Source organism: Sphaerodactylus townsendi, linkage group LG07 (assembly GCF_021028975.2).
Source record: "Sphaerodactylus townsendi isolate TG3544 linkage group LG07, MPM_Stown_v2.3, whole genome shotgun sequence".
NCBI lineage: Eukaryota > Metazoa > Chordata > Lepidosauria > Squamata > Sphaerodactylidae > Sphaerodactylus > Sphaerodactylus townsendi.
In genome coordinates, this window is record NC_059431.1 from 2,344,323 (window position 1) to 2,361,881 (window position 17,559).

At 56.3% G+C, this 17,559-nt stretch overlaps 2 protein-coding genes across 9 annotated transcripts in view; both read right to left on the reverse strand.

Annotated features, from left to right (window-relative positions):
- Nucleotides 1-1,677: 1,677 nt before the first annotated feature.
- On the reverse strand, nucleotides 1,678-8,392 carry LOC125436528 (gamma-secretase subunit Aph-1b-like). Its single transcript, XM_048503609.1, has 7 exons — nucleotides 8,224-8,392; nucleotides 7,882-8,052; nucleotides 7,482-7,555; nucleotides 7,149-7,271; nucleotides 6,902-7,029; nucleotides 2,319-2,442; nucleotides 1,678-2,125 (listed from the first exon to the last, which is right to left on the reverse strand). The coding sequence occupies exons 1-7, from the start codon at nucleotides 8,334-8,336 to the stop codon at nucleotides 2,079-2,081; spliced, it is 780 nt and encodes a 259-aa protein (XP_048359566.1). The 5' UTR covers nucleotides 8,337-8,392; the 3' UTR covers nucleotides 1,678-2,078.
- A 5,818-nt stretch (nucleotides 8,393-14,210) lies between these two features.
- The window catches only part of TPM2 (tropomyosin 2), a 35,153-nt gene continuing 31,804 nt past the window's right edge, over nucleotides 14,211-17,559 (reverse strand). For 2 of the 8 annotated variants that reach the window (XM_048503602.1, XM_048503606.1), the window contains 4 exons: nucleotides 17,065-17,140; nucleotides 16,905-16,967; nucleotides 16,624-16,693; nucleotides 14,211-14,467 (listed from right to left, as the gene is read on the reverse strand). In XM_048503602.1, coding sequence (XP_048359559.1) covers nucleotides 14,385-14,467; nucleotides 16,624-16,693; nucleotides 16,905-16,967; nucleotides 17,065-17,140 — 292 coding nt within the window. In that variant the 3' untranslated portion in view covers nucleotides 14,211-14,384. Of the gene's footprint in view, nucleotides 14,468-15,818; nucleotides 16,402-16,623; nucleotides 16,694-16,904; nucleotides 16,968-17,064; nucleotides 17,141-17,559 lie in introns of those variants that run through there. The other 6 variants (XM_048503601.1, XM_048503605.1, XM_048503604.1 and 3 more) reach the window with 3 other exon arrangements.

Consider the following 17,559-nt stretch of genomic DNA (forward strand, 5'->3'; position numbering starts at 1 on the left):
CAAGAGGCCAACGAGCAGGACGCTGGCACTATAGGGCAGGACAGGGAAACCCAGCAGGGAAGTCACAGAAGCAAACCCCCTCTATAGCAGGAGTTTGTGTGTTTTTAAAAATGCGTTCTCTCAGTGGTTTCTGGCTGGTGGCTTTAGACTTCATGAAAGACACATTAGGTAGCTCAGTGACACTTTCCCAGAGAAGACTACTGATGCTTTCTACATTACAGAATAGCTACTTCTTAGGTGTTGTTATGGTAGATTTCACAGCGGCCAAACCTTTAGCTGTCTGTTGGCCTTTCATTACAATGAGTCTCACCCAGAGGCCTAGGAAGTTGTGATTTAACCTGCCGCCTGCCCCCTCTGTCCCTTGGGCTGGTCGTTCTTCATTGTAGCCAGTACCTGACCCACTGCTGCCATCCTCACCTGCAAAATGGAAACCCAAACACTGAATAACTGCCGCTTCTGCAGAGCTGAGGGAAGTGCAGAAGAGGGCGTGTTCCTTGCGCCATGTGTAACCCATGCTCAGAACCAGAACCGAACTGTGACCAGACTTTGCCTCCCCTCCCCGTCCCCAGAAATGCCACCCCCTTGACAGAAGCCAGCCTTGCAGCTCTAAAGTGGAGCTGGGCTTCCGGACCCACTCCCTGACTTTCTCCTACAGACATTCCTACAGTTCGACCGAAGGCCAGCCTGCCAAGGTTCAGAGAAACAGAGGTCCTGGAGAGGCGGGCGGGCGGGCGCCGTCACACGACATGATCCCAGAGACAACCTCCAGAAAGGAGCAAGACTGCGGAGTCAAGGAGGACCCTCGTGGTGAACAGTGTGCCTCTGGCTGCTGGCCCAAGCAACATGGGGGGGGGGGGGCAGGGGAGATGCAAACTACTCCCCCTTTTCTCCAAGGTTCATGTGGGTACTGTGGCCCTCCGGTGGTGGTGGTGGTGGTCTGCCTTGCTGAGTGGGAGAACAGACCAGCCCAGAGGATGAATGCCGTCAGCTCCCACCAGTGGTTCCTGTCCTGGCGCTCACAGCTGGGGCCAGAGGGAGCCACGCCTTCTCCCTAGAGGAAGACTGACAAAGGGGCTCTGGGGGCTCCATGCACCCCCCGGGACCACGGGAGGCTGCGGGCTGGAACATCTCCTTGGCAAGAGAAACAGGGGCCTGGGGGCACAGGAGAGCCTGCCACAGGCCGTGTTGATCTGTCTCTGGGACTCAGAGAGGCCGAGAAGTAGATTGGGACCAGGCATGGGGTGAGGGGGGAGCTGCAAACAAATTTTCCTTGTCTGAATAGCAAGAGGTTACGATACCAAAGGTGCCTTGTGATCACTGCCCTTTTTTAAAGGAGAGAAATCCAGCAGGAGTCCCCCCACCACCACCACCACTTATGAACTCTTCCTGCCCTCCTTCCTTCAAGGGGCGTGCTGGCCCCATCTGCTGCCCCCTAAGTGAGAGGGAGAAGCAGTGCCTCAACCCACACCTCTGCAGGCAGGGTGTACACTCACAAGTCAAAAAGATATCTAGTCATCCCACACCTGAGATTGGTTTGGGCCCCAGGGGGAGGTGGGACATGCGAGCAAGACCCCGGGATGCCACGGAAGGCACAGGAAGCAGCGCCAGCAGAAGAGGGAAGCGGGCACAGGGGAAATGGGGCAGGCGGTTGACTGCTGAGCCATACAGAGGCAGAGGAACAAGACGCCAGACTCTCTTTATTGAGATGAAGATGCCCAGAGCTGGGAGTGGCCGCAGGGAGGCTCTTCCCTTCCCTGGTTCTGCTCTCTGCCCCCCCGGGGGTTCTCCAAAGCCAGCCCCTGCCCTGGACCCCCAGGAGGGGCGGCCTTCACTCCTCAGGCACAGGAAGGCTGCCGGGCTGCAGTTCACCCCCTGGCCAGGGCAGTAGCTGAGCAGCTTCTACTGCAAAGTTCCCTGAGAGCAGTCCTGGGGGGGGGGTGCAAGTCCAGTCTTAGCCCCCCCCCCACCTTCCACTCTCCGCAGTCCTGGTCCCTTGGCAGGGCTGAGCAATGTTCTTGAAGGCACAGCTACTGCATCCCCTTCCCAGAGCCTGCCACAGGAGGGGGGACGGAGCGGGCTCAGGAGCCTGGTGGCGGCGGTGGCGGCGTGGTCCCACTCCGGAGGCCTGCAGGGAGAAACAAGGAGAATCAGGGAGGGCGGGGCCTGCCACTGGCAAGGACAACGTGGGGTGGGGAAGGAATCCCTGGTCCAGGAGCAGGAAGGAAAACTGAGTCCTGAAGGACACAACCAACCAGGAGGGTGTGAGTTGCGGGGGCGGGGGGGAAACGGGACGGGGGGCAATCTCCGCTCATACTCACACAACAGGAAGTGGTGCAGGTTCTTCTTTGAGCCTCCTGAGAGTAGATAGGCCCACACGGCCATCGCTGCCATCAGCAGGTAGGACGGGAGGAGGCTGCCCAGGTAAAGGGGATTCCAAAATGTCTGCAAAAAGGGAAGGTGGGAGGTGGGACAAGCAGGACTGGGGGGGAGGGGGAGCAGCTACAATGGGCCAAAACAGTTCAGAGTCTGCACAGAGGGACCCACCTTGAAATGGCAGCCCATGGGCCTGTCACCTCTCTCAGCCTCATGGCTGTTGTTGCGAAAACACAACAGAAGGAAGAGGGCAAGGTTTGGGTCTTGAAAGGTGGGATCGGGCATTGCTGGGGAGAAACCTTTCCTCTGCCCAGATTTGTGGCTCTTCTCCCCCTCCCCGTGGAGGCCTCAGGCTTGAAGGTCAGGAGAACCCTACTGGATTTGACCGCTGCACCATCCAGTCCGGTGTCATGCCTCACAGTGGCAGGTCGAGGCCTCCCCCGCCCCACGCTGCCTCCTAGCACGGGGATTCAGAGGTCTGCTGCCCACAGATAGAGGCCCCCTTTGCTACTTTCCAATTGTCTGCCAAGGACACCAGTTTCAACAACAAGGAAAGCTATACTGGCTGGTTGATTAACGATCTTGCATATGAGTTCCTGAAGAGCCCGCAGCTAGAAGCCACGGTTGAGCCTGCCCTCCATGAATGTGTCTAATCCACGTCTAAAGCAGGTTAGACATATTTGTGGTCATCACAGCCTTTGCTTTGAAGTATTTCCTTTTTGATGTATTTCCTTTGGTTTGTCTTATATCTATTACCCACTGGACACTTCCATGTTCCAGCCCTTTGTCATTCCTCTCCACCCTGTGCACGTTTTTATAATCCTTGGTCATATCCCCTCTTAATCACCTCCTCTTAATCACCTCCTCCTACTGCACACAATATTCCAAATGAAGCCTCACCACAGATCTACACGGAGGCATTAAAATATGGGCGGTTTCATTTTCAATCCTTTTCCTAAGAACCCCCCAAATGGAATTTGCTGTTTTCACTGCGCAAACAAGGTCTCTTTCTCTCACAGAGCCTGTTCGCCTACACGTGAGGCTGAAGCTTTTTCTCCCAATGGGCACCTCTGCCCCCCACCTGCCCCACTGTTGCCCGGCCCGCCCGCACAGTTTGTGAAGATCCTCCTGGTGCTCTTGGCAGTCAGGCCTGGTTTTCTCCATCCACAAACTTGGCTGCTACACTTCTCACCCCCAGTTCCAAATAATTTAAGAACAAGCTAAACAGCACCAGCACCCAAACAGATCTAGGTGAATCCCCACACAGACCAGATCCCTCCGTTTCAAACACAGCCCGTCGTTCCTGCCATTTAACCAGTTTCTGGTCTACTAGACAGCCTGTCATCTCATCACACGATGGCTAAGTTTACTCCGGAGTCTTTGGTGAGCCTTTTGAATGTCCTGCTAGGACTCTACTTAGTGGTTGCTCCTTTTATCACAGAACTGCAAATTCGCTATGGCACGACTTCCTTTTGCAGAAGCCACACTGATTTTCTCTTAAGAAGCACAGCTTCTCGATAGGCTTATAAATTGTCTCAATACTAATAATTTCTACTAGTCTAGGTGGCTTGAAATCCCCTGGATTCCCTCTGGATCTTTCTGCAAAAAACAGAGGTGACATTTGCTACTTTCCAATTCTCTGCCACCAGTTTCAGCAGCAAGGAACGCTCTACTGGCTGGCTGATTAACGATCTCGCATAGGAGTTCCTGAAGAGCCTGCAGGTCTGGCCACATGGACCTGCAGACTTCTTAGGTTACAGTTCGCCCAGTAGTCCTAGAATTTCATCTCCCTGGCACCAGAAACTGGTGCCAATTCTTCAAGCACGCTTCCCAAAAACGCAGGCTCCAGGGCAGACATGTGCCCCGCGTTTTCCACAGTGAAAACAGATGCAAAGAGTTCCTTCAGTTCTCCACCTTCCTGTCGCAATCCTCTTATTCCTTTGTCATCCTAAGATTCCTCGGCCTCCTTGCCTGGTTTCCTGCTCCCGACACAGCTGAGAAAAAGCTTCAGGTTTGTCTGAATGTTTTCGGCCATCCATCTCATTGTCTGCTCACATTTATTCTGCTAGGATTTGTGAGCCTTTCTACACACCTTCAACACAGCAACCTTCCACATTTTCAAGGAAGCCTTTTTGCCTTTCATGACTAAATTGACTTTAGCAGTTAACCACACAGGCATCCTCTTAGACCAAGTGGGAGCTTTTGTGACACATGTGATATCTCAATTAGAAATCATTTTGGCTTTTCTTAACTGTAAAGAGTCTCAAAGCAGCTGACAAACTCCTTCCTCTCCCCGCAACAGACACATTGTGAGGCAGGTGGGGCTGAAAGAGCCAGGAGAGAACTGTTACTGCCCAAGGTCACCCAGCAGGTGTCATGTGCAGGAGCAGGGAAACAAAATCTAGTTCACCAGATAAGTCCAATTCACCACCACTCATATGGAGAGCGAGGAATCAAACCAGGTCCTCCAGATTAGTCCACCTGCTCTTAGCCACGACACCCCACTGTAATTCAGAATAATTTCCAGGGATCCAAGAGAAATTTTCATTCTCCCTCTTAACTTCCTACTGTTCAGTCCCCTTATTTTTGCAGACTTCGCCCTCTGGAAATTAAAAGTAATTGTTTTATAAAATTATAAAATACGTAAAATAGCAAGACCTGCTGAGGAGGAGTCAGCATGGCTTTTGCAGAGACAAGTCCTGCCTTACAAACTTACTAGAGTTCTTTGAGGGTGTAAACAGGCATGTGGATAAGGGGGAACCAATATGCAACTTATTCCTGAAATCAGGCTCCATCCCTGAAGACTGGAAGATGGCCAATGTCACACCAATCTTTAAGAAAGGATCTAGGGGGGGCCTGGGAAATTACAGGCCAGTCAGTTTGACATCTGTTCCTGGGAAATTAGTAGAATCTATCATTAAAGATAAAATTATTAAACATGTTGAAAAGCAAGACCTGCTGAGAAAGAGTCAGCATGGCTTTTGCAGAGGCAAGTCCAGTCTTACAAACTTACTAGAGTTCTTTGAGGGTGTAAACAGGCATGTGGATAAGGGGGAACCAGTGGACATTGTCTACTTGGATTTCCAAAAGGCTTTTGACAAAGTTCTGCACCAGAGACTATTGAGAAAACTCAGCAATCAAGGAATAAGAGGGGAAGTCCTCCTATGGATTAAAAACTGGTTGAGGAACAGGAAACAAAGAGTGGGTATAAATGGGAAGTTCTCACAATGGAGAGATGTAGGGAGTGGTGTCCCCCAAGGATCCGTATTGGGACCAGTGCTCTTTAACTTATTCATAAATGACCTGGAAGTAGGGGTGGATAGCGTGGTGGCCAAGTTTGCAGACGATACCGAATTATGTAGTGTGGTGAGAACCACAAAGGATTGCGAAGAGCTCCAAGCGGACCTTGATAAATCAGGTGAGTGGGCTAAGAAATGGCAAATGCAGTTCAATGTAGCAAAATGTAAAGTGATGCACGTAGGGGCAAAAAATCCAAACTTCACATACACGCTACAGGGGTCAGTGCTATCAGTCACAGACCAGGAAAGGGATTTGGGCATCTTAGTTGATAGTGCCATGGGAATGTTGACTCAATGCACGGCAGCTTTGAAAAAGGCAAACTCTATGCTGGGGATAATTAGGAAAGAATTTGATAATAAAACTGCAAAGATTGTCATGCCCTTATATAAAGCAGTGGTGCGACTGCACTTGGAGTACTGTGTTCAGTTCTGGTCGCCACATCTCAAAAAGGATATAAAAAAGAATGAAAAGTGCAGAGAAGGGCAACAAGGATGATTGAGGGATTGGAGCACCTTCTTTATGAGGAGAGGCTGCAGCGTTTGGGACTCTTTAGTTTGGAGAGGAGACGTCTGAGGGGGGATAAGATTGAGGTATATAAAATTATGCATGGGGTAGAAATGTTGACAGAGAAATTTCTCTCTCTTTCTCACAATACTAGAACCAGGGGGCATTCATTGAAAATGCTAGGGTGGGGAGGATTAGGACTAATAAAAGGAAACACTTTTTCACACAACGTGTGATTGGTGTTTGGAATATGCTGCCACAGGAGGTGGTGATGGCCACTAACCTGGATAGCTTTAAAAAGGGCTTGGACAGATTTATGGAGAATTTGATCTCTGGCTCCCAATCTTGATCCTCCTTGATCTGAGGTTGCAAATGCCTTAGCAGACCAGGTGCTCGGGAGCAGCAGCAGCAGCAGCAGCAGGCGGCCCTTGCTTTCGCATCCTGCATGTGAGCTCCCTATAAGATGCCCCTTTCTTGCAGGCTGCACTGCAGATCAGAGCAACCAATGCGTGCGCACACATACACGTTGAGGGGATGGAAAGAGATGCTAGTGCAGGGGGTATTTAAGATTCCCTGTTGCATACATCACAGCTAACTTGATTTCAGACTCACAGACTACAAAGTGTGGACTCCCCTGAGTCCAGGGAAGGGAGCTCCCGCCCATGCTGTTTCCTTCCACCCAGCCTAGACAGCAGGAAAGAGAAGCCCCCCTTCTGATACTCACCAGGCCAGAGACGATGAGGTGAGTGACCACCACAGCCCCGACTTCCCACCACTGCCGGGTCTCGCAGCCATGGAAGAAGACGATTCCCCAGAAGGTGTGGAGGAAAATCATCACCAGGGTCATGAAGGCTGTGGGGGAGACACCGTTTGCATACACCAGGGGCAGGTCGGACTGTGGGGGGGGGGGGAGATACTAGTGACCAACACTGGTTGGTGCCAAGGCAGAGCTGGTGGGAAGGGGGTCTCACCTGAAGTCAGGAAGTAGAGCTGGGAGTCTCCGTAGATGCCCACGGTGCCTGGCCCCACAGAGTCAGCCAGCAGGTTGATCATGGAGAACGCTCCGCTCATGAGTCCAAAGCCCAGGCCAGAGACTGCGGCAACGTCAGACGAGGAAGGTCAGAGGGGAGCCGCCTCCCCCCCCCCCCACAAGACCACCACAGACGGCAGCTGATTCTCCTCCACCACCCAAGGGATTCCTTGGGTGAGGGGGCTGCCCTCTGGTGCCCCCTGCAAAAAACAAAGCCCCCCCCCCCCCCCCCCCCCACCGCGGCACCGACGCCTCCACATCCCCAGCAACCCACCGTAGGCCATTTGCCGGATGGAGATGGGGCAGCAGCCGTCCTCGCTGAGGGCCACCAGCCCCTCGATCGCCTTCCTGGGGGGCGAAGGGAAGAGACAGCAGAATCCCCGGGGGGGGGGGCTTTCAAGCATTTTGCGCCCGGAAGTCGAAAGGGCCGCGGCAGCAAACTCGAGCCCCCCCTCCCCCCTCCCCGGTACCTGTCCGAGGCGCCCGTCGCGGCTGCCCTCCGAGGACTGTCCTCGAGCTGACCACGAGGCGGCCTCCAACGGACGGGGCCACAGAGGGTCTCCAGCGACCACCCCACCAGGCCCCTCCCCACGGCCTGGCTTCGGAGCCCTTAGCGAGGGGGTGGGAGGGGCTCCTGCCGCCCCAGGGGGGACACCCCCCCGCGCCCGACCCACCTGAGCAGCTTGTAGTAGAGGCCGCGGAAGGCCTCCTGCAGCAGGACGGAGACCCCCACCCCGCAGACCAGCAGCCCCCTCTGCAGCGCCTCGTCCCGGGAGCCGCCCGCCGCCACCGCCACGAACCAGACCAGCGACGACAGCAGCAGCGACACCAGCCAGAAGAAGGCCCTGCCGGGGGGGGGGGCGAGAAAGAGCGGCCAAGGTCAGCGCCAAGCCCCCTCCCCCCGGGGGAGACGCGCCCCCCCTCCCCTCCTCCTGCCGCCGCCGCCACCCCCCTGCCAGGTAGGCCGCCGGCAGCAGCTCCCCCGCCCCGCCGCACTCCCGCCGCGGCCCACCCACCCGGCGATGAGGATGATGATGCGCAGCGGGTCGCCGGCCACGGTGAGCAGGAAGAGGGCGAGCGCCGGCCCGAAGGCCACGAAGGCGCAGCCGAAGAAGACGGCCAGCGTCATCAGGAGGAGGAGGAGGAGGAGGAGGAGGAAGATGCGGAGGAGGACGATGAGAGCCCGCCCCTTCCCTGCCCTGCCCTCCCTCCCCGACGGGCACCGGGTCCCTCCGTCCGCCCTTCCGCCGCGCCTGACCTCACATCCCGGCTGCAGCGGGGCGGCTCCGGGCCTCGGGCCCTCCCCTGCTGCGGGGCGGAGTCTTCCAGGCGCCGCCCCCTCCTCTCCCGGCCAAGGACTGCGCCTGCGCCCCCGGCGTCCGGTCGCCGCGCGTCCTGCCCGGAGGGGGCTCGGGGGTGCCCGAACCTCAACCAAAGTGGGGGGGGGGGTGGGGAGGAGGGGCCACTGAGCCACCGCGAAGCAGGCGAAGGGGGCGGGGGAAGGGGGCTTCTTGGCCTTTCCGCGCGGGGCTCCGGGCAGATCCCGCTCTGCCAGCCAGCCAGCCAGCCAGCCCGCCCCACGGACGGGATGGGGGGGACGGACCGTAAACGGGGGGGGGGGGGGATTTGGGACGATGTGGAACAAACCGGACGCCTAAAAACAACTCAATCCAAGCAACAGTGATCAAAAATGGCACGTGAAGGGGTGCCCAAACTGCAGGGCAGGGCCTTCGTTCCAGCCAGACACACAAACCGTCGCAATTTCTCCAGTTAACTTTGTGAATGATTTAGTAGGTGCACTTCTGTTGCCTGTGCAGAAAACCCCTCCTGAATAATTCAGCTTTGCATAGTTGGAGGAAAGCCAGGAGAGCAGGATCCCTCTTGACCTCCTCCGGCAAGCAATGCCAGGGATCTCTCTGGCGTCATCGTGTGCCAGCTGCCTGCCCCTCTCGCCTCACCCCTTTCTGTCCCCCAGGGCTAGAGTTACGCTGGCTGGGTGCCAGCACAATGCCCACTTAGTCCTGGCACATCTGGGGGGGCAGCTGATGTAGCTGCAGGGCTCAGTCGAGATTCTGAGCAGATCGGAGGCAGATCCAGGGGTGGGTCCCCCAGGCCTTAGGCTAGACTGGTGGGCATCTGTGGCAAGGCTATAAGGATATAAAAGAGGGCGCCCCCCCCCCCCATGATGGCTGTCCCGGCTGCCCTCCGACGACTGTCCTCGACCTGTTTCAGGCTGTTTTACAACTTCCACAATAGGTGGGGGTGGGGAGAGAGAGGAGGGGCTCTTCCTCCTGGGAGTCCCTGTGTTGTGCCAGTATAGCTCATTCTCTCTCTGGGTTCAGAAGGGACACCAACATGGCAGGGCCACTTCCATGTGGCTTCTGGTGGCAGGGAAGCGGGCAGAGGGGGGCTGGCTGCTCAGCAAGCCCAGCAACTGGCCAGCTCACACACATGGGAAAGGGCTGAGGGCGCTGCTTAGGCCTGGGGTTTTCCTTGGCCGTTGGGAGTGATTGATCGGAAGCTGCCGTAGGAGAGTGGTGGGCATTCACATAAACAAACAAGCACGTGTTGTGTGTAAGACCTTAGTCCCAGAATAAAGCGATCCGTAGATTTATACTAAAGACTTCATTGGTGATCAAGGCATAACGAGAGATAGACGACAATGTCTGAGAAAATACAGTAAGAACAAGAACGTAAATCTCTGCCCAAGGTGTTGCAGCTGCAACAAGGTAACAGCGATTACCTTCCACAACAGCGATTCAGTTACAAAACATTAGCACAAAAGGCAGGAGCCATTACACCTAGGAGGGCCGTGGTCCTTCCTGGTTATCAGTCTAATGCTAAGGAAGGGAGGGGGGAGTAGCTGAGCTGGCGCCCGGCCCAGGCCGCTAGCCCTCTGAATGGAGGGTGGGTCCCCCTCCCCCAGGCACTGGTCAGGCTCCATCCTGACATTGTGTTTTTAAGGAAATAAGAAGCAGGTGTTCTGTGCCTGCCAGAAAGCTGTGTTATTGGCAGGGCGACCCATGGGCATGCAAAATTAAGCCAGGCTGCTTTTTTGAGGAGGTGGGCCAGTGGTAAATCTCTGTGGACTGATGGATGCAGCTTCATTTCACTAGAAAGAAGAGGATCCTTCCCTTGCCTCTGATGCGCCTTCTTCCGTCGGAGATTGATGCTCCTGATAAAACAGACCAGTCCTCCAAGGTGGCTTTCATGAGTCGTTTGTGGGCTGGGTGAGGCCATTCAGTTTGCCATTCTGCTCCCTGCAGACCCTGCAGAGCTACAGCAGTTTGGTTGATGAACACATCAGGCAAATCTGGAGCTCCGGTCTGCTCAGGACGACACGTGTTTTTGTCCGGTGAGTATCTTGAGGCAGATGGATTTCACTTTGGTAGATAGTCTCTTGATTCTACTGGGCGGAGCTCTGTGGATTCTCACAGGTGTGTGTGTGTGAAACCATTGTGTGATGATGACAGACCAGCAACTACTCTCTTAAAATGGAAATGCCCTGGCCAGACACCTGCAGAGGCCCGTGTCTCAGGAGAGGGCCCACAGGTAACCAGAAATACTTCACTTGGCCTGTGAAAAGGGGAGGCTTCTGGAGAGACCTCTGCAACATGGCAGGGGCTCGTGGGGAGGAATGGGCGTGGCCAACTCCCATCAAGGTGATTCTTGGGGATTTGGGGGCAGAACCTGGGGAAGGGCAGACGGGTAGAGCTGCCATTTCCTACAGAGGAAGTGATCTCCATAGTCTGAAGACCAATTGTAAATCTGGAGGCTCTCCAGGCCCCACCTGGAGGTTGGCAACCCTCCACTGCTGTCCTGTGTTTCCACAGAGTCTTCACCTGGGCTTGGCAGAAGGAACGTGGCAGGGCTCCTTTCTGCCCAGTGGGTGCCAATGGGGAATGGGAGGCCAGTCCAGAAGCCCCTCTGAGGTTGCAGAGGCATTGGGGGGGGGGAGTGGAACAGATGTCAGCACCAGCCAGCCTGGACGCCTTCCTTGCTGGAGTGTCCTGAGCACCACAAAGCTCCTTCCAGACCTCCGATGCATTCAGAAGACCCTCACACACCAACCCCATCCCATTTCACCCTGCAAATGCAGACCCCTCCTCGCACTCACACCCTGCGGTAGCAAGAGCCCACCCTCTCCGGCCAGTCCTCAGCCACATGCCTGGGTCTGTGTGGAGACGCTGCCCTCCAGCTCCCTTCTTCATGACCTGTTCTGGCAGGAGGGCCCCAGCCTGTCCCATGTCTCGGACCGTGCGTGCAGGCGGGACGGGGTAGGGAGGGGCAGGAGCTTCACAGCCATTGGGGCCCCAAGCCCTGCCCCACACTGCTAAAAAGAAGTTACCCCGTCAGGGCTTGTGAACAACTGTCCATTTTCTTTGGAATCGCTCAGCTAGGGGGCACTTGGAGCCTTTGTTCTGAGGGAGAAGTGCACAAGTCCTCCCCGCCCCCCTTGTGGCCCCGGGCTGTCTGCATTTGGGGTGAATTCTCACACATACCCGCAGCAGGAACATCCCTGCCAAGCCACCCCTCACCCTCTTGGTACACTGGGTGCATCACCTCCCCTCATGCTCCCCCTCTCCCCCACCCCACTGCTGGAGGCCTGCCCATAGGCGGTGGCACCAACAGGCTTAAAGGCTCAGGTGGTGTGGAGGGAGGGCACTCCCCTTGGCCGTGGGGCTGGCGGGCTCTCTGCAGTCAAGCCTTCCTGCTCCTGTGCAGCAAAGAGTGCTCAGTCGTCCATCCGCCCCCCAGTTAGTGACATGTGCTTCATTCTACTGGGCACTGAACATTCTGAGCATGGACTGAGGCCTGGAGGAAATGCGGGGCGGGGAGGAAGCTCCCCTTGCGGCAATTCCCTTCTCTTTCATACCCAGGTCCTCCCGCCTAAACCACACCTGCGCTCATGATCCACACCTGCGGTCATTCTGGGTTGGTGCTCCATTTCCTTCATTTTATAACCCAGTTTAGTTGTCTGCATTATTCTGATTAGGAGCCACATGGTGTAGTGGTTAAATGCTTGCACTACCACTCACACGGTCAGGAGTTCGAGCCCCCTGTGGGTCAGCTATCCTGGCAGCTGGCTCACAGTCAACTCAGTCATCCATCCATTCCTTGGTCAGTAAATGAGTACCTAGCACATAGCTAGGGGGTAAAGAATAGCCGGGGAAAGCAATGGCAAACTACCCCACAAAAACAGCTTGCCTATGAAATCACTGCTTGCAGTGGTACCCCAGGGTTGAACATGACTAAAGGGGAAACTTTACCTATTATTTTGCTCACGCTGCATCTTTTGAAATTGCATAATCCACCACACGTCTCCGTGGGAAAGGCAGGTCGCAAAAGGCAGCAGAAACGTGCTGGCCTTGGTTTCTTCTTTTGTCCCAGGCTCCGTGGCCAGTTTTTGCCTGGCTGGTCTGCCAGAGAGGTCTTCCACGCATGAAAGGCTGGCACAGTCCAATTTCTCACCTTCCCTCTCTTCTAACATGGGAAGCCCTCAGCCTCCACCCTCAGCTCCTGCAGGGTTGCAGTGGGAGGTGTGGAATGACAGAAGGTCCACCCCTGGCCATCACACCCTGCCTAGAAGCCCCGGGTGCACTGCAGGGAGCTGGCGCAGGCGCCCTCTGCCCCTGAACGTGCTGCCTCCCTCCAGCCCTGCTTCTCCAATCGCCCGTCTGATATTTCCACTTGGATGCCTCATCACCACCGGCTGGCCAGCTGTCTCCAAGCCCCCACTTCTCTTCTTTCTCCCCACAGCCGCCTCAGCCGGCACACGCTCCGCGTCTGGAAATGCCGTCAGCTACAAAGCCTCTGCTTTACCTTTCACTCTTCTGGTTTGTGCCCAACACGGCACCTGCCATGGCATTTTTCTCTTGACAACAGTGCAAAGGTCACTTGGGTTTTCTCTCCCACCCCCCAATTCCCAGGCATAAGAACATAAAAACTAGCCTGCTGGATCAGACCAGAGTCCATCTAGTCCAGCACTCTGCTACTCGCGAATGTAACTACATTAGTAGTTGTCACTTGTTCGCATGCAGAGATACTGAATCTGACAGCATTGTGGTCACTGTTCCCTATCGGCTCAACAACACTGACTTCCCGCACCAGATCCTGGGTCCCACAGAATTAGATCTAGGATCACCTCTCCCCTGGTTGGTTCTGCAACCATCTGCTCTAAGCCACAGTCATTTAGCATATCCAGGAATGTTCTCTCCTTACTATGACCTGAACATGCATTTTTCCAGTTTATGTGGGGATAGTTAAAATCGCCCATTTCCACGACATTTTTGCTTTTGTTGGCCTCTCTAATTTCTTTTTCCATCTCAGAATCCTCTTGTGCTCTTTGGTCAGGGGGACGATAAGATATCCCTAATATTAAACTGTCCTTCACCCCTGGTGTTGATATCCAGCATCTTCGCACCAGCACTCATCGGCCAAAGCCATTCCCCATTGTTTTGCTTGGACCCCTTCTACCTTTTTGCCCATGTACCTGGCAGGCCTTAAGTGGTGCCACCTCCTCTTACTTCCTGCAGGCCCCTCCTCCACATTCACCTTGTCTGTTCAGCCAGGCCTGGGCATCGGCCTTCCTCTTACAGCTGGGCCAATTTCAGGGAGAAGTTATTGTGAGGGGGGAGGGGGTGGTTAGCACAACACATGTAGCCAGCACCTCATCCCACCCTTCCCATCAGTTGCCCCAAGCACAGGTGGTCCATGCTGGTGCCTCTTCTGGCCACGTGGCTCCCACTGTTTGCAATGCCCACTTTGGTGTGAACATTACCAGAAAGGATCGAGAGAATTCTCACGGGCAGGAAGTAGCCAGCCCTTCCTGCCCCAGTGCCAGACAGGCCCCCAAAGGGCCAAGACCTGAGCAAAGCCCCCCCCTCTCCTCAGACATGCCTTTGTGCCAGGGCTGGCCAGAGAGAAAGACTCTCTACCTGGCTATGGTGAGCCTTGAGCACTCCTGTCCCCAAACCAGACATACACACCCAGACACACAAGCCTCTGTTCAGCTGACTTTAATGGCTGGAGCCTAGAAGAGTGGAGAGGTGCGCAAGGAGAGCCCCCCAGGGGCCAGCACAGCCCCGGGCCAGGTGGACTTCCCTCCTGGTGAAGCCGATGGGGCGAGAGTGCAGGTCAAGGCGTAGAAAGGGGAAGAGGCAGCTGACCCAGCCCCTCAGAGGTTGTTCAATTCCAGCAGAGTTTGATCCAAGACTTGATGGATGTTGACATTTTCCTCTTTGGCACTGGCCAGGTTCTCTGGAAACAAAAGGCAGGCAGGCAGGCAGGCACCCAGGACACATCCACAGCCAGAAGGAAAAGCCCATGGAGCAGGCGGGACAGAGGGAGAAACACACGCCCATGCGCACGCGCACACACACACACCAAGGAAGAGTTCAGTACAGCAGCTGTGACTTTGGGAATGACCACACTCTTCAAACGCGCAAGCCTTGCCAGGGTGCCAATGTCACCCCTCCCCCATTTGGCTCCTGTGGCCCTATTCTAACAAAGTTATTCTATTCTCCCCCAGCCCATATCCAGGCCCCTCAACCCAGCAGTGCTGCGGAAAAGAGCCAGGCCAACCCCTTCCCCCTCAAGGCACCCAACTCTGCCCGGCTGCAATAACTGAGTGCAGTAAATAGACTGCAAGGCTGTGAACAGACGCCCCCCCCCCCCACACTTGAAGCCAGGGGCTCCCTAGGCGATGGGTAGCAGGACAGAACGCAGCAGAGAAAAGCACAGGCACCTTCCGGAGCTTCCAGGAGAAAGGGCAGGGTGAAGAAATGCGACAGTTCAGGAACCAGTCAAGAAGAGAGACGGAGGCAAGAAATCCAGGCGGGAAATCCAGCAGAGAAAGGGCACCCTGGCTGGTAGTTCCACCCTGCTGGGGGCATCTTCCAAGGACTCCTCCTCCTCCATTGGGACCACGGCCAGCTTCCAGAAGTCCAGCCCCACCCCCCGCAGCCAGATAATGCAGGAAGTGCCCCACCATCCTGTGGCCTCTCTCCACCAGCACCAAGGAAATGGCAGAGGCAGAGAAAGGCAGCGGGGGCGGGGGGGGCAGGGCCTTGGGGACCAGTGAGTGGGGTGCTGCTCCCAGCCCTCAGCACTCAGTGGAAAACAAAGCAAGGCCAGCAGCCAGAAGGGCACCTGCCGTGGAGTGTGTATGAGTCACAGGAAGCAGGGTGAGTGAGGGGGCGAGGGTGGCAGATGCCCCATGGGGGCGCTTCCCCACCCCATCCCACCCCGCCCCATGCCAGCAGCTGAAGAGGCATTCCAGTGAGTCTGCCTGGGGATGAGCAGAGCCAGGAACAAGAAGGGGCCGAAGCCATGGCTGGCTGGGAGGAGGGGGCCGAGGTTCGGATGGAATGGGACTGCAGCACCGGAGAAGGACGCTGCCTCTTCCACCGCCCAGTCCCCTGCCAACCTCCTGTGGTGCAAGTGGCCAGTCTTTACCCCACACACCCTTCACCCACCCCCACAAACACAACGGGCACAGAAGGCAAAATCTGAGAGGCGCCCGCCCCCACCCCCGCCCCTTGCAAAGGGCAAGAGGTGAGCAGCCAGCCAGAGGAGCATGAGAGACACAGAGAGAGAGACAGACAGAGCCTGCTGAGAAACTTTATTTATTAAACCAGAGTCGGAAGAGACAGACTCCCGAAAGGCATCGTGTGAGCACAGAGAGGCGGGCGCAGGGGAGGCTGCAGTGGGGGTCTCGCAGGGACCTGCATGGAACAAGGCTGGCCTCCCGCCTTCCTAAGGGTGAGCCCGTCCCCAAACCTCCATGGAGCGGGAAGAGGGTGGGACTGTGCTCCAGCCCGGGGGTCCCAGCCAGCCTCCATGAACCCCCACGCTCCAGAGGTGGCCCCTGCTTTGCCCGAGAAGTGTCTGGTGGGGCTAGCCCTCCTTGAGGGGACGCTGCACCCCCTTCCCCACGTGTCCCCACACGCACACAGAGGACACACTGGGAGTCCAGTGGGTATGCAGGGCGGGGGGGAAGACAGCAGAGGGGTGCAGATCCAGAGAGGCACTTATGGCAACCGAGGGGAAGGCAGAAACAGACAGACAGACGGACTGGGGGTGAGGGGTGGGGGCAGCCAGGGGGGTGGCTCAGAGCGAGGTGATGTCGTTCAGAGCGTTGTCCAGCTCCTCACTGATGGCTTTGTACTTCATCTTCTGGGCATAGACTTCGTCTGCAGGCGGCAGAGAGTGGACAGTGGAGGGGGGTGAGGAGGAGTCGAGCAGCGTGAGGGAGAGGAGAGAGTGAGCAGAAGTGAAGTGAAGAGGAGTGTGGGGGAGGAGACATTCACACAGAAGAATGCATCTGGCAGACCCTGCCCCCCTCCCCAGAAGCCCTGCCCACCCCCCTGGGCATCGCCCCCCTCCCCCCACACTCCGGAAGACCCTCCACTTACCCTCTAGGTCGTCAATGGTCTTCTCCAACTTGGCCACAGACCTCTCAGCAAACTCTGCCCGGGTCTCAGCCTGGAGGGAGGAAGTGAAAAATGAGTTGAATACGTGTCCTGTGGCGGGCCTTTCCCCGAATGGCAGATGGTGAGGGGGCCATGCGCACCCAAAGCCCTGTGGCAACGGAGGGAGGGCAGGGAGAGCCAGGTAGGACCACTCAGGTCCACAAGCAAGTGTGAAGCCTGACACACACACCCCTCCGCCCCCCCCTGCTCTCCGTGCCTCCCACCTCTTTGAGCTTGTCCGTCAACAGCTTTATCTCCTCTTCATATTTATCCTCCTTGGTGGAATACTGGAGGGAGGGAGGAGGAGAAAAGAGAGTTCAAAAGGAAGCTTCAGAACCTGCTCCCCTGCAACCCCCCCCCCACCTCCCCAGGCAGCCCCCCTACCTTATCTGCCTGGGCTTCCAAGGACTTTAGGTTGTTGGTGACAATTTTCAGCTCTTCCTCCAGGTCGCCACATTTACTGTGGCCCAGCCCAGGAGACAGAGGCGAAGGAAAGAGGCCGGAAGGAAGGAATGTGAGAGACAGGGAGAAAGAGAGGCAAAGCCAGGTGAGAGCACAGAATGGCACGGCGGAAGGAAGGAAGGAAGGAAGGAAGGAAGGAAGGAAGGAAGGAAGGAAGGAAGGAAGGAAGGAAGGAAGGAAGGAAGGAAGGAAGGAAGGAAGGAAGGAAGGAAGGAAGGAAGGAAGGAAGGAAGGAAGGAAGGAAGGAAGGAAGGAAGGAAGGAAGGAAGGAAGGAACCTGGCCCTCAGCCCAAAAGCAGGGATGGCTCTGGGGGACAGCAGGCCCAGATGCGGCACCCTCTCTCTGGCTACGAGATTTGGGCTCCTTGGCCTGGGGCCTGCCCAGTTCTGTCTTTTCGGGGAGGGGCCGAGAGACCT

Coding starts and splice junctions, on each gene's coding strand:
- LOC125436528 (XM_048503609.1), bottom strand. CDS start 8,336: ATGACGCTGGCCGTCTTCTTCGGCTGCGCCTTCGTGGCCTTCGGGCCG. Junction 7,272..7,481: donor CATCCGGCAAATGGCCTACG/GTGGGTTGCTGG, acceptor ACGTTGCCGCAG/TCTCTGGCCTGGGCTTTGGA. Junction 2,126..2,318: donor CCTGCACCACTTCCTGTTGT/GTGAGTATGAGC, acceptor TTCTCCCTGCAG/GCCTCCGGAGTGGGACCACG.